Here is a 13,748-nt window from a genome sequence, read left to right as displayed (position 1 = left end):
TTCTCTGCATGCAGCCTGTAGTGGGTGGAGGCTGAAGAGCCACATCTCTGCCTTTTCACTTTGTTTAGTCTCCACCCCCTTATGTAGTTCTCTGCAGGCAGCCTGTAGTGGGTGGAGGCTATTGAGCCCCTCCCACAGCTCTGCTCTCTCTCCTTGTGCAAGGCGACTGGTCTTGTCTCCATCCCCTCCTGTAGCCCTCAGCAGGCAGCCTGTAGTGGGTGGGGCCTGTTGAGCCCCTCCCACAGCTCTGCTCTCTCTCCTTTGTGCAGGGTGACTGGTCTTGTCTCCGTCCCCTCCTGTAGTTCTCTGATGGCAGCCTGTAGTGTGTGGAGCCTACAATGCCCCTCCCACAGCTCTGTGTGATGCCGCGTACACACGATCGTTTCGTCTGATGAAAACAGTCTGATGGACCGCTTTTCATCAGACGAACCGATCGTGTGTGGGCCCCATCGGTTTTTTATCCATCGGTGAAAAAACTTGTTTTAAAATTATCTGATGGTTAAAAAAACGATAGAAAAAAAACGATCGTCTGTGGGCACGTCCATCGGTTAAAAATCCACGCATGCTCAGAATCAAGTCGACGCATGCTCGGAAGCATTGAACTTCATTTTTCTCAGCACGTCGGTGTGTTTTACGTCACCGCGTTCTGACATGATCGGATTTTTAAACTGATGGTGTGTAGGCAAGACTGATGAAAGTCAGCTTCATCAGATAGCTGATGGAAAAATCCATCAGACCGTTTTCATCGGATGAACCGATCGTGTGTACGTGGCATCAGTCTCAGGACTGAATGGACAGAAATTAAAATTATTTGAATCTGGGACCAAAAGTGAAAAGGCTCATAGACAACAGCTTATGATCAATTTATACCGTGATACTCCAAATTCATAGAAAATAAAACAAGAGAAAAACAAAGCTGTATTATTATTATTATTATTAATAATGATTTTTAATAATAATAATAAATATCAAAATAACAAGAGAAAAATAGAAAAACATGCTATTATTATTAATATTTTTATTAATAATTTATTAATGGACGTGAAAAATGATATGTTAGTGCAAATAAAAAAAGTATCACGGACTGTACTCTATTTTCTCTGTCACAAATGCACTAATGCGGCTACAATCACCTCTTTTATTAAAGCGGGGGTACGCCCTAAAAACAAATTTCTAACATTAGAGCCAGCATACTAAGGACATTTACAGTATGCAGGTCTTTTTTTTTTTCTTCTTCTTACATACCGTTATATTCTGATTTTGTCCATGGCTTCCGGGTTCTGATGACTGCGGGACTGGGCGTTCCTATCCCTGCCTCAGGGTTCTGATGACTGCGGGACTGGGCGTTCCTATCCTTGGATTACATGATTGATGGCTTGTGAAACAGTTCCCCTGTCGCGCAACGCGCGTCACCAGATTTCCGGAACTATACGGCGCCTGCGCAGTCAGCACTACATGGCGGGCGCAGGCGCTGTATAGTGCCGACTCGCAGCTCGGCTATTTCCGGAAATCTGGTGATGCGCGTTGTGCGACAGGGGAACTGTTTCACAAGCCGTCAATCATGTAATCCAAGGATAGGAACGCCCAGTCCCGCAGTCATCAGAACCCTGAGGCAAGGATAGGAACGCCCAGTCCCGCAGTCATCAGAACCCGGAAGCCCTGGACAAAAAAGACAATATAACGGTATGTAAGGAGAAAAAAAAAATGATCTGCATAGAGTAAGGGCTCTTTCACACGGAGCGGATCCGTAATTGATCCGCTCCGTTAGCCCGTTTGGCTCAGCGGGGATTCCTCCGTAATCCCCGCTGAGCTATCGGCGGACAGGGCGGTCCCCGCACACAGTGCAGAGACCGCCCTGTCTCTCCTCCGCTCTCCCCTATGGGGAATCGGATGAATACGGACCGTGTGTCCGTATTCATCCGATCCGTTCCACCGGACGGAAGAAAAATAGGGTTTTCTTCCGTCCGCAAAAGCGGATCTTTGCGGACGCGGATCGTTGCGGACGTTAGCGGATTCATCATCCGCTAACGTCTGCAATCCCATAGGGATACATTACAAGTCCGTAAACGGACTTGTAATAAACGGACCGTTTGTCCGTTTGTGTGAAAGGGTCCTAAATGTCCTTAGTATGCCTAGTATGCTGGATGTAATGTTAAAAAAAAAAATTTTGGGTGAACCCCCGCTTTAATAAAATAAATAAATAATATATATATATATATATAAACATACATTTCATATATCTACATATTCATTCTGTAGACCCCAAAATGTTAAAAATAACCCAAGCGCACATGCGTCTGATGTCCAAAGAAAACAAATCAAAAATAACAATTTTCCTCTGTGGTGATAGCGATACGTAAATAAATTTACCATCCATGAAAGTCAAATGTTTTCTTGAATTCACTTGTTTGACATCAGTTTAAACCTTTGCAGTGTTTTAGGTGTTTCACTTTATTTCATGTTGGTGTTTTTTGTGTTGTAGGTGTCCTGCACTGCTGGTGGTTGGTGACAATTCTCCTGCCGTGGACGCAGTGGTATGTATCAATATTGGCAAGACACAAGTGTGATAATACAGAATTGCTGGGATTCAGTTATGGGAAAACTTCACGGAAAAGCTGGCCTTTGAAAAGGAATTTACTGTATATTGATTTTGCATAATTTTTTCTGTTTTACTAAGGCCAGGAATAAAAAAAAAAAATGCAAAAATATATATTTTTTTTACTTTTTTTTTTTTATCTGGTAAATATGAACTAATGCATATACAATAAATTATATTGTATTTGTATTTCAGACCAGAAGTAGAAGCTCTAGTCCCTTTTTTTAAGCTATCCTTTCCTGCTTGTTATTTATAGAGCTCAATAGCTCAAGTGACTCCTCCTCCTCCCTGGCTGCCAAGTTCAGACAGTTTCTTAAAAAGTTTAAAGCGGAGGTTCCGCCGTTTTTTTTAAAAAAGCCAGCAGCTACAAATACTGCAGCTGCTGACTTTTAAAAAATGGCCACTTACCTGTCCAGCGCGCCCGCGATGTCAGCAGCCGAGGCTGAGCAATCGCTCGGTCCTCAGGTGCTTCCGCCGCCATCCTCGGTGAGGGAATCAGGAAGTAAAGCCCGATGGCTTCACTGCCCGATTCCCTACTGCGCATGCGCGAGGATCGCGGCGGGTTTAGCACTGGGAAACACTTTTTAAAGGATAAAAAGTGTGTTTTAAATACAATTATATAGATCATACCAAAATTAGGAGGAATAAGGGACAAAGAGACAGTCCCTCCAAATCAGGCACAGTTGGGAGCTATGGGGTTGTCTTTCCTCTTTACCTGACTCTGCAGTCTGTGGAATCTGATTTCCCTGGTCTGTTTTACATTTCATCTGTAAAGCAGACTTTAGAGAGCTGATCCTCTTACATGGAGCTGGTCACCTGTTGGCTACAATTTTAAATACATTGGCCCGGATTCAGAACAAAGATACGCTGGCGTATCTATTGATACGCCGCGTAACTTCTAGGATGCGCCGGCGTATCTTTTTTCTGTATTCAGAAAACAAGATACGCCAGAATTTTGGTAAGATCCGACTGGCGTAAGCCTCTTACGCCGTCGTATCTTAGTTGCATATTTACGCTGGCCGCTAGGTGGCGCTTCCGTAGATTTACGCGAGGAATATGCAAATTAGGTAAATACGCCGATTCACAAACGTACGTCCGCCCCGGCGCATTTTTTTGCGTCGTTTACGTAGGGCTTTTTCCGGCGTAAAGTTACCCCTCATAAAGCAGTGGTAAGTCATGTTAGGTATGGACGTCGGAAACGTACGAACAGCGTATAGGGCTGTACGTAAGTTTGCGGCGTAATTTGGAGCATGTGCACTTGGAAACGTTCACGGACGGCGCATGCGCCGTTCGTAAGAAACATCAATTACGTGGGGTCACAAGTAATTTAAATAAAACACGCCCACATCATCCACATTTAAATTAGGCGGGCTTATGCCCACCCATATACGCTACGCCGCCGTAACTTCGGGCGTAAGATCTTTCAGAATGCACTACTCGCCTGACTGAGTTACGGCGGCGTAGCACATATGAGATGCGCTACGCCCGCAGAAAGATACGCTAATCTTTCTGAATCTGGGCCATAGTGTTTCTAATAAAGGGGTTGTAAACCCAGAATTTAATAAATAAAAACCTGCAAGACAAAGCCATAATGAGCTAGTATGACTAGCATACTAGCTCATTGTGAATTACTTACCTTAGTTCGAAGCCCCCGAAGCTGTTCTCGTATCTCACCCTCCGGCCGCAGACATCTCCCCGGAAGGTTACTTGCGGGTATCGCCGCACCGGCGCTGTGATTGGCTGGAGCGTCACTCTGCGCATGCGCCATCAAAGCCGGCATTAGCCATTCCCAAATCCGGCATTCCCAGTGCGCATGCGCCGTAGACAACGGTGCATTGCTTTTGGCAAATATCTATTAAACCGTGTAGGTTTAGGAGATATTGCAAACACCTACAGGTAAGCCCTAAGCCTTACGACGTTTTACTCGACGTGATTCTTGTCAAGCCTGTCTTGCATACACACGATCGTGGGAAAAAAAATGCTCGAGCAAAGCGCGGTGACGTACAACACGTATGACGGCACTATAAAGGGGAAGTGAGAAGTGAAAAATGCTCTGGAGCCTACACACGATCGTTTTTAACCACTTGACAACTGGGCACTTAAACACCCTTAATAACCAGACCAATTTTCAGCTTTCGGTGCTCTCACATTTTGAATGACAATAACTCAGTGATACAACACTGTAACCAAATGAAATTTTTGTCCTTTTTTTCCCACAAATAGAGCTTTATTTTGGTGGTATTTGATCACCTCTGCGGTTTTTATTTTTTCCGCTAATAATGAAAAAAGAACGAAAATTTTGTAAAAAAATGATTTTTTTTTCATTTCTATTATAAAATTTTGCAAAAAATTAATTTTTCTTCATAAATTTGGCCTAAAATGTATACTGCTACATATCTTTGGTAAAAAAAAAAAAAAAATTGGGATATTATTTAGTCTGGGTGAAAGTTATAGGGTCTACAAGCTATGGTACCAATTACTGAAAATTTATCAATTTGATCACATCCGATGTACTGACAGCCTCTCTCATTTCTTGAGACCCTAACATGCCAGAAAAGTACAAATACCCCCCAAATGACCCCTTTTTGGAAAGAAGACATTCCAAGGTATTTAGAAAGAGGCATGGTGAGTTTTTAGAAGTTGTAATTTTTTCCCACAATTCTTTGCAAAATCAAGATTTTTTTTTTTTTTTTCACAAAATGTTCATATTCGCCGGTTATTTCTCACACACAGCATATGCATAACACTAATTACACCCCAAAACACATTCTGCTATTCCTCCCGAGTATGGCGATACCAAATGTGTGAGACTTTTACACAGCGTGGCCACATACAGAGGCCCGACATGCAGGGAGCACCATCAGGCGTTCTGGAGCACCGAGACCAATTCTGACATTTCTCTCCTACATGTAAAAATCATCATTTATTTGCTAGAAAATTACATAGAACCCCAAAACATTATATATGCTTTTTTAGCAAAGACCCTAGAGAATACAATGGCGGTCGTTGCAACTTTTTATCGCGCACGTTATTTTCGCAGCAATTGTTCGAATGCGTTTTTTTGGAAATAAAACGGTTTTGTGCTTTTAAAAAAAAAAAAACATTAAAGTTAGCCCAATGTTTTTGCATAATATGAAAGATGAAGTTACGCCGAGTCAATAGATACCCAACATGTCACCCTTCAATATTGCACACGCTTGTGGAATGGCGCCAAACTTCGCTACTTAAAAATCCCCATAGGCGACGCTTTAAATATTTTTACTGGTTACATCTTTTTAGTTGGAGAAGAGCTCTAGGGCCAAAAGTATTGCTCTTGCTCCAACGTTCGCAGCGATACCTCACATGTGTGGTTTGAACACCGTTTTCATATGTGGGCGGGACTTACGTGTGCGGTCGCTTCTGTATACGAGCACGCAGGAACAGGGGCGCTTTAAAAAAAAAAAATATTTTTATTGTTCATTTCACTTTATTTATTTTAGTTTGATACGTTTTTCCCCAAAAATAAATGTTTTGATCACTTTTATTCCTATTACAAGGAATGTAAACATCCCTTGTAATAGGAATATAGCATGACAGGTCCTCTTTACAGTGAGATGTGGGGTCAATAAGACCCCACATCTCACCTCTAGGCTGGGAAGCCTGAAAAAAAATTAAAAAAAATAAAACGATCCTGGTTTCGATCGTAGCGGTGAGTCAGAAGAGGCACCAGAGGGAGAAGGGAGGGGAGACGTCCCCTTTCGCCTCCCGTAAGAACGATCAAGAGGCGGAACAGCCGACATGATTGTTCTTACGGTGTAGAAAATCGCCGGCTGAAAAAAATGATATCTGAATGATGCCTGTAGCTGCAGGCATCATTCAGATATCCCTGCACAAAGTCAAGGACGTCATGACGGCCGGCGGGCGGGAAGTGGTTAAAACGCATTTTTTTCCCAGAGTATTTTCTGGGTACTGCAGAGTATTAGCCGGGGTATTGCAGAGTATTGGTGTTGGGGTATTGCAGAGTATTGGTGTTGGGGTATTGCAGAGTATTGGTGTTGGGGTATTGCAGAGTATTGGTGCGGGGGTATTGCCGAGTATTGGTGCGGGGGTATTGCAGAGTATTGGTGCGGGGGTATTGCAGAGTATTGGTGTTGGGGTATTGCAGAGTATTGGTGCGGGGGTATTGCAGAGTATTGGTGTTGGGGTATTGCAGAGTATTGGTGCGGGGGTATTGCAGAGTATTGGTGTTGGGGTATTGCAGAGTATTGGTGCGGGGGTATTGCAGAGTATTGGTGCGGGGGTATTGCAGAGTATTGGTGCGGGGGTATTGCAGAGTATTGGTGTTGGGGTACTGCAGAGTATTGGTGTTGGGGTATTGCAGAGTATTGGTGCGGGGGTATTGCAGAGTATTGGTGCGGGGGTATTGCAGAGTATTGGTGCGGGGGTATTGCAGAGTATTGGTGCGGGGGTATTGCAGAGTATTGGTGCGGGGGTATTGCAGAGTAATTGCGCAGAGTAATTGTGCAGGGGTATTGCAGAGTATTGCCGGGGAGCAATGCAGAGTATTGCCGGGAGCAATGCAGAGTATTGCCGGGGAGCAATGCAGAGTATTGCCGGGGAGCAATGCAGAGTATTGCCGGGGAGCAATGCAGAGTATTGCCGGGGAGTAATGCAGAGTATTGCCGTGGAGTAATGCAGAGTATTGCCGGGGAGTAATGCAGAGTATTGCGCAGGGGGGTATGCAGAGTATTGCGCAGGGGGGTATGCAGAGTATTGCGCAGGGGGTGGTATGCAGAGTATTGCGCAGGGGGTGGTATGCAGAGTATTGCGCAGGGGGTGGTATGCAGAGTATTGCGCAGGGGGGTATGCAGAGTATTTCGCAGGGGGGTATGCAGAGTATTTCGCAGGGGGGTATGCAGAGTATTGCGCAGGGGGGTATGCAGAGTATTGCGAAGGGGGGTATGCAGAGTATTGCGCAGGGGAGGTATGCAGAGTATTGCGCAGGGGGGGTATGCAGAGTATTTCGCAGGTGGGGGGTATGCAGAGTATTTCGCAGGTGGGGGGTATGCAGAGTATTTCGTAGGGGGGGTATGCAGAGTATTGCGCAGGGGGGGTATGCAGAGTATTGCGCAGGGGGGGTATGCAGAGTATTGCGCAGGGGGGGTATGCAGAGTATTGCGCAGGGGGGTATGCAGAGTATTGCGCAGGGGGGTATGCAGAGTATTGCCGGGGGTATGCAGAGTATTGTAGGGGGGGTATTGCAGAGTGTATTGCACAGTATTGCAGAGTATTGTAGGGGGTATGCAGAGTATTGCAGAGTATTGTAGGGGGTATGCAGAGTATTGCAGAGTATTGTAGGGGGTATGCAGAGTATTGCAGAGTATTGTAGGGGGTATGCAGAGTATTGTAGGGGGTATGCAGAGTATTGCAGAGTATTGTAAGGGGGGGTATTGCAGGGGGTTTCAGGGATGGCTGAGCAGGGATGGATGGATCTGTGACTGCAATAGTCACAGATCCATCCACAGCGCTGCTGACACCCGCGCTCCCCCCTCTCACACTGTACCGCTCGGTACAGAGAGAGGAGGGAGGAACCGGCGTCATCAAAAGACGCCGGTTTGTTTACATGTGATCGCTCCGTCATTGGACGGAGCGATCACATGGTAAACGGCCGCTATCAGCGGCCGTTTACCGCGATTCGTGATCGGCCGGGTCCTCTGGACCCGGCGGTCACGGATGTTCCCGTGTGCGCGTCCCAGGGGACACGCGGGAGACGGACTCTGGGAGGACGTACATTGACGCCCTCCTAGAGTTAACCACCCGCCCTGTAGACGTATATTGTCTATAGGGCGGTTACTAAGTGGTTAATGACCAATTTAAAAAATGGCATTTTTCTCGTCATGAAAAACTAACTAACAACTAAAAATTAATCTAGGCTTACCTGTAGGTGTAACTTCAAAAAGAGGGTTTATTTACTTAACATTTTTCATTTAAATTAATTTAATAAAAGTGTTTTTAGCTCTGATCATGATAATATATATATATACATAAAAGATGATTGCAGATTTAACTGTTGCACTGGACCAATTGTATTTATATAGCCAGATTCAGAAAGACTGGCTTATCTTTGTGCAGGCGTAGCGTATCACATTTACGCTACGCCGCTGTAAGTCAGAGAGGCAAGTGCTGTATTCACAAAGCACTTGCCTCCTAAGTTACGGCGGCGTAGCGTAAATAGGCCGGCCTAAATGCGCCTAATTCAAATGTGGAACAGGGGGGCGTGTTTTATGTTAATGATTCGTGACCCGATGTGATTGACGTTTTTAACGAACGGCGCATGCGCCGTCCGTGGACATATCCCAGTGTGCATTGCTCCAAAGTACGCCGCAAGGACGTATTGGTTTCGACATTAACGTAAATTATGTCCAGCCCCATTCACGGACGACTTACGCAAACGACATAAAATTTTCAAAATTCTACGCGGGAACGACGTCCATACTTAACATTGGCTAGGCCAGCTATTTGTTGGACTAATTTTACGCCTGAAAACGCCTTACGTAAACGGCGTATCTTTACTGCGACGTGCAAGCGTACGTTCGTGAATAGGGATATCTCGCTGATTTACGTATTCTAGGCGTAAATCAGCGTTCACCCCACTAGCGACCGGCGAAACTAGATAGCTAAGATACGACGGCGCAGGCAGTCATATCTTAGCTACATTTAAGTGTATCTCAATTTGAGAATACACTTAAATGTACGACGGCACAGATTCAGAGTTACGACGGCGTATCTACTGATACGCCGGCTTAACTCTTTGTGAATCTAGCTAAGTGTATTTATTCTGAATTATGGGTAATATGTAGAGTAGTAATACACACACTGCAGGAACTTCCTGGATAAATAGGGTAACATTTTTATTATTTTCATTATTTTAGGTTGAATGTAATTCAAAGCTGGACCCAACAAAAACCACATTGCTGAAGGTAAGACCCAAGGAAGCTCCCCATTCACTGAGCAGCACAATACGTAGCTTACAAAGCTGAAGATGATGGTGCTGTATATCATATAAAACCACAGCTACTTCATGCCTCTCTGTGAAAGATGCATAATCGTCTTGCTAAACAAATCTGCCCCTCCCCTACGCGTTACATCACAGGGTCTTGTGACTCATCAGGGGGATTGAGCACCTTTTTAATCCAGAGGACAGATTCTCCCACCTGAGCTGTGGATCTCTGCAGCTCCTCCAGACTTACCATGGACCTCTTGGCTGCTTCTCTGATGAATGCTCTCCTTGCCCGGCCCAGTCAGTTTAGGTGGACGGCCATGTCTTGGTAGGTTTGCAGTTGTGCCATACTCTTTTAATTTTCGGATGATGGATTGAACAGAGCTCCGTGAGATGTTCAAAGCTTGGGATATTTTTTTATATTCTAACCCTGCTTTTTACTTCTCCCCAACTGTATCCCTGATCTGTCTGGTGTGTTCATTGGCCTTTCGTGATGCTGTTTATTCACTAAGATTCTCTAACAAACCTCTAAGGGCTTCACAGAAGAGCCGCATTTATACTGAGATTAAATTACACACAGGTGGACTCTATTTAATAATTAGGTGACTTCTGAAGGTAATTGGTTCCACCAGATTTTAGTTATGGGGTATCAGAGTAAAGGGGACTGAATACAAATGCACACCACACTTTTCACATATTTATTTGTTAAAAAAAAAAATTGAAAACCATTTATCATTTTCCTTCCACTTGGCAATTATGTGCCACTTTGTGTTGGTCCATCACATAAAATCCCAATAAAACACATTTAGGTTTTTGGTTGTAACATGACAAAATGGGGAAAATTTCAAGGCACTGTATATATTGTGACAATGTGAGGCCCTGCCAGTGCCACAGTGTGAGTTTGGTAATATGGTACAGAAAGGACACAGGATTCTCAAAGTTATGGTTTGATAGGCTTTGGTGTGTTTATTGTGAGCGAAGAAAACTCTGCGCGCTTTCTCTGGTTTCGCAATCCCAGATCAGGGCCTGGAGTTTGAAGGTTCTGAAGTACCTTGGGTGGGAGGGGCCTTCAATCCTGTGTCTTGGCTTTGCTAGTTGCCTGCAGCCTGTGTGAGTGCACAGGTGTGGAGGATCATTATAAGCCAGCAGGTCTGAGAGCAGTGGCGGCTGGTGCTCAAACCTTTTTGGGGGGGGCGCAAACAAACTGAAAAAAAAAACATCAATTGCAGCCACTGTGCCCATCAAGTGCAGCCACTGTGCCATCAAACGATGCCACTGTGACATCAATTGTTGCTACTGTTTCCATCATTTGCCGCTAATGTGCCTATCATTTTCCGCCAGTGTGCCCATTAATTGCCGCTACTGTGCCCATTAATTTGCGGCTACTGTGCCCATCAATTGCCGCCAGTGTGCCCATCAATTGCTGACACTGTGCCCATCAATTGCCGCTACTGTGCCCATCAATTGCCGCCAGTGTGCTCATCAATTGCCACCAGTGTGCCCATCAATTGCTGACACTGTGCCCATCAATTGCTGACACTGTGCCCATCAATTGCTGACACTGTGCTCATCAATTGCCGTTACTGTGCCCATCAATTGCTGACACTGTGCCCATCAATTGCTGACACTGTGCTCATCAATTGCCGTTACTGTACCTAATTAATTGCTGCCAGTGTGCCCATTAATTGCTGACACTGTGATCATCAATTGTCGCTACTGTGCCCATCAATTGCTGCCAGTGTGCCCATCAATTGCTGCCAGTGTGCCCATCAATTGCCGCTATTGTGCCCATCAAATGCTGCCAGTGTGCATCCCCCGCCAGCCCGGCACTTACTCTCGGTGGGGTAGCGGGTCACGGCGGTGTCCTGCATGTTTCTCAATGTCTTCTCCCGTCCTCTCTTCCCGTCCTCTGCTATGATTGGACACCTGATAGGCGTCCAATAACAGTGCCTGTCATTTCAGCCAATCAGGTGACAGGTAACAGACCCGAGCACCTGATTGGCTGAGAGGCGGTTCAGTGTTAGGAAAGCGCATATTCATTTGCTTTCCTAACACAACGCTGAGTGAACTGTGAGCGCCCAGCATGGCGCCTGCTGCTTACCTTTTTGGATGCCTATTAGAGCCTACAGCTCTAATCAGGTGCTTCCAAAAAATACCCTGCCGCTGTAATTCAGGCTCCCGGCACCCAAAAAGGGGCCAGACACCTGCATAGGGGTGGCAGCGGCGACCATAGATAGATTCATGCATTGCATGAATCTATCTATTGGTGATAGACAGGTGGCAGGAGAGAGGGGGCAGCGCCCACGCGCCCCTTATGGACGCACCGCCACTGTCTGAGAGTAACTCAAGGCAGTTTCTGCCATTCGGATGCAAAGCCTTTGTGTGATGTGCTCCAGCCAAGAGAGATGACCCTCTCGGGGGACTACTCTAGCCACTTTTTTTCTGGTGAATCTTGAGGTTGTTGTCTTCGGGAAGGTGTTGCCTTCATGGTGTATTTTTTTTTCCATGTACCCGTTACAGAATTTTCCCATCACTTCCTATCCTAAGATTTTAGAAAAATCTCCCCAGCAGGGATGCAGACAGCAATTTGAACCTGACAGTATCCAACCCTTGCCCACTTCATCCAAAACAAAGTCTAATGTTCCAGGTCAATTGTTACTGCCAAAGTATTGTATTGTTTAGAATGTATTACTGACATCTTTTCTCTCTCCTCAGATGTCAGACTGTGGAGGATTTCCCCAAGTCGTTCAGGTAACTTAGATCAATATTAGATGTTGGTTATGCTGTCCATACAACGCCAACAATATATACCTATACAACAACATATAACTATACAACAACCTATACCTATACAACAACATATACCTATACAACAACATATACCTAAACAACAACACAGGGCTCGACAAATCCCGGGCGCCAGGTCGCCATGGCGACTAGAAATGGTGTCCTGGCGACTTGGCTTGGAAGGTGGGCAAAAAAAATAAAAAATCTGGTGGTGAGCCGTTGGTATTACAAGTTATTACCACCAGATCTGTGAGCTGGCGCCATCTGGTGGTGGCCATTGGTATTACAAGTTAAGCATTACAAGTTAAACAGCAATTCTAATGTCATTTTTCACTATTTTTCACTGCCATCTTCTTCCCTCTAATTAGAACCCCCAAACATTATATATATTTTTTATCCTAACACCCTAGAGAATAAAATGGCGATCGTTGCAATACTTTCTGTCACGCCGTATTTGCGCAGCGGTCTTACAAGCGCACTTTTTTGGGAAAAAATTACACTTTTTTTAATTAAAAAATAAGACAACAGTAAAGTTATCCCCATTTTTTTAAATATTATGAAAGATAATGTTACGCTGAGTAAATTCATACCCAACATGTCACGCTTCAAAATTGCGTCCGCTCGTGGAAAGCCGACAAACTTTTACCCTTTAAAATCTTCATAGGCGACGTTTAAAAAAATCTACAGGTTGCATGTTTTGAGTTACAGAAGAGGTCTAGGGCTAGAATTATTGCTCTCGCTCTACCAATCGCGGCGATACCTCACATGTGTGGTTTGAACACCGTTTACATATGCAGGAACTACTCACGTTTGTGTTCGCTTCTGTGCGCAAGCTCTTTGGGACGGGGTGCGTTTTCTGGCTCCTAACTTTTTTAGCTGGCTCCTAGATTCCAAGCAAATTTGTCAAACCCTGCAACAACATATACCTATACAACAACATATACCTATACAACAACATATAACTATACAACAACATATACCTATACAACAACATATACCTATACAACAACATATAACTATACAACAACATATAAACTATACAACAACATACAGTCTCTGACAAAAGTCTTGTCGCTTGTGTACAAATTGACCTGAAGTGCCGGTAAAATATATTTCTAATAAAGATTTTGTTACAAGAAATGGGTCATTTTAATCCCAACAGCTTTTGTAATAATGTTTCAGTGCAAAACGAAACTGCCAAAAAGTATTCTAATTTTCACAGCTTGGTAAAGCCCATTGAGTAAATTTTTGCCAAGACATAAGTGTTGTCGCCTTGTTATATGAGCTTCACCTGTGACTGAAGCCTCGTACACACGAACGAGTTTCTCGGCAAAAACCAGCAAGAAACTTGCTGTTTTTTTTTTTGCCGAGGAAACCGGTCGTGTG

At 44.6% G+C, this 13,748-nt stretch overlaps 1 protein-coding gene across 2 annotated transcripts in view; it reads left to right on the top strand.

Annotated features, from left to right (window-relative positions):
- Window positions 1-13,748, top strand: part of NDRG1 (N-myc downstream regulated 1) — a 121,038-nt gene that overhangs the window by 97,757 nt on the left and 9,533 nt on the right. For both annotated transcript variants that reach the window (XM_040354994.1, XM_040354995.1), the window contains 3 exons: window positions 2,483-2,534; window positions 9,508-9,555; window positions 12,291-12,326. In XM_040354994.1, coding sequence (XP_040210928.1) covers window positions 2,483-2,534; window positions 9,508-9,555; window positions 12,291-12,326 — 136 coding nt within the window. The remainder of the gene's footprint in view (window positions 1-2,482; window positions 2,535-9,507; window positions 9,556-12,290; window positions 12,327-13,748) is intronic.

The sequence above is a fragment of the Rana temporaria genome, chromosome 5 (assembly GCF_905171775.1).
Source record: "Rana temporaria chromosome 5, aRanTem1.1, whole genome shotgun sequence".
Classification (NCBI taxonomy): Eukaryota; Metazoa; Chordata; class Amphibia; order Anura; family Ranidae; genus Rana; species Rana temporaria.
Note: the sequence above shows the minus strand (reverse complement) of the source record. Positions and strands in the feature narration are given on the sequence as shown.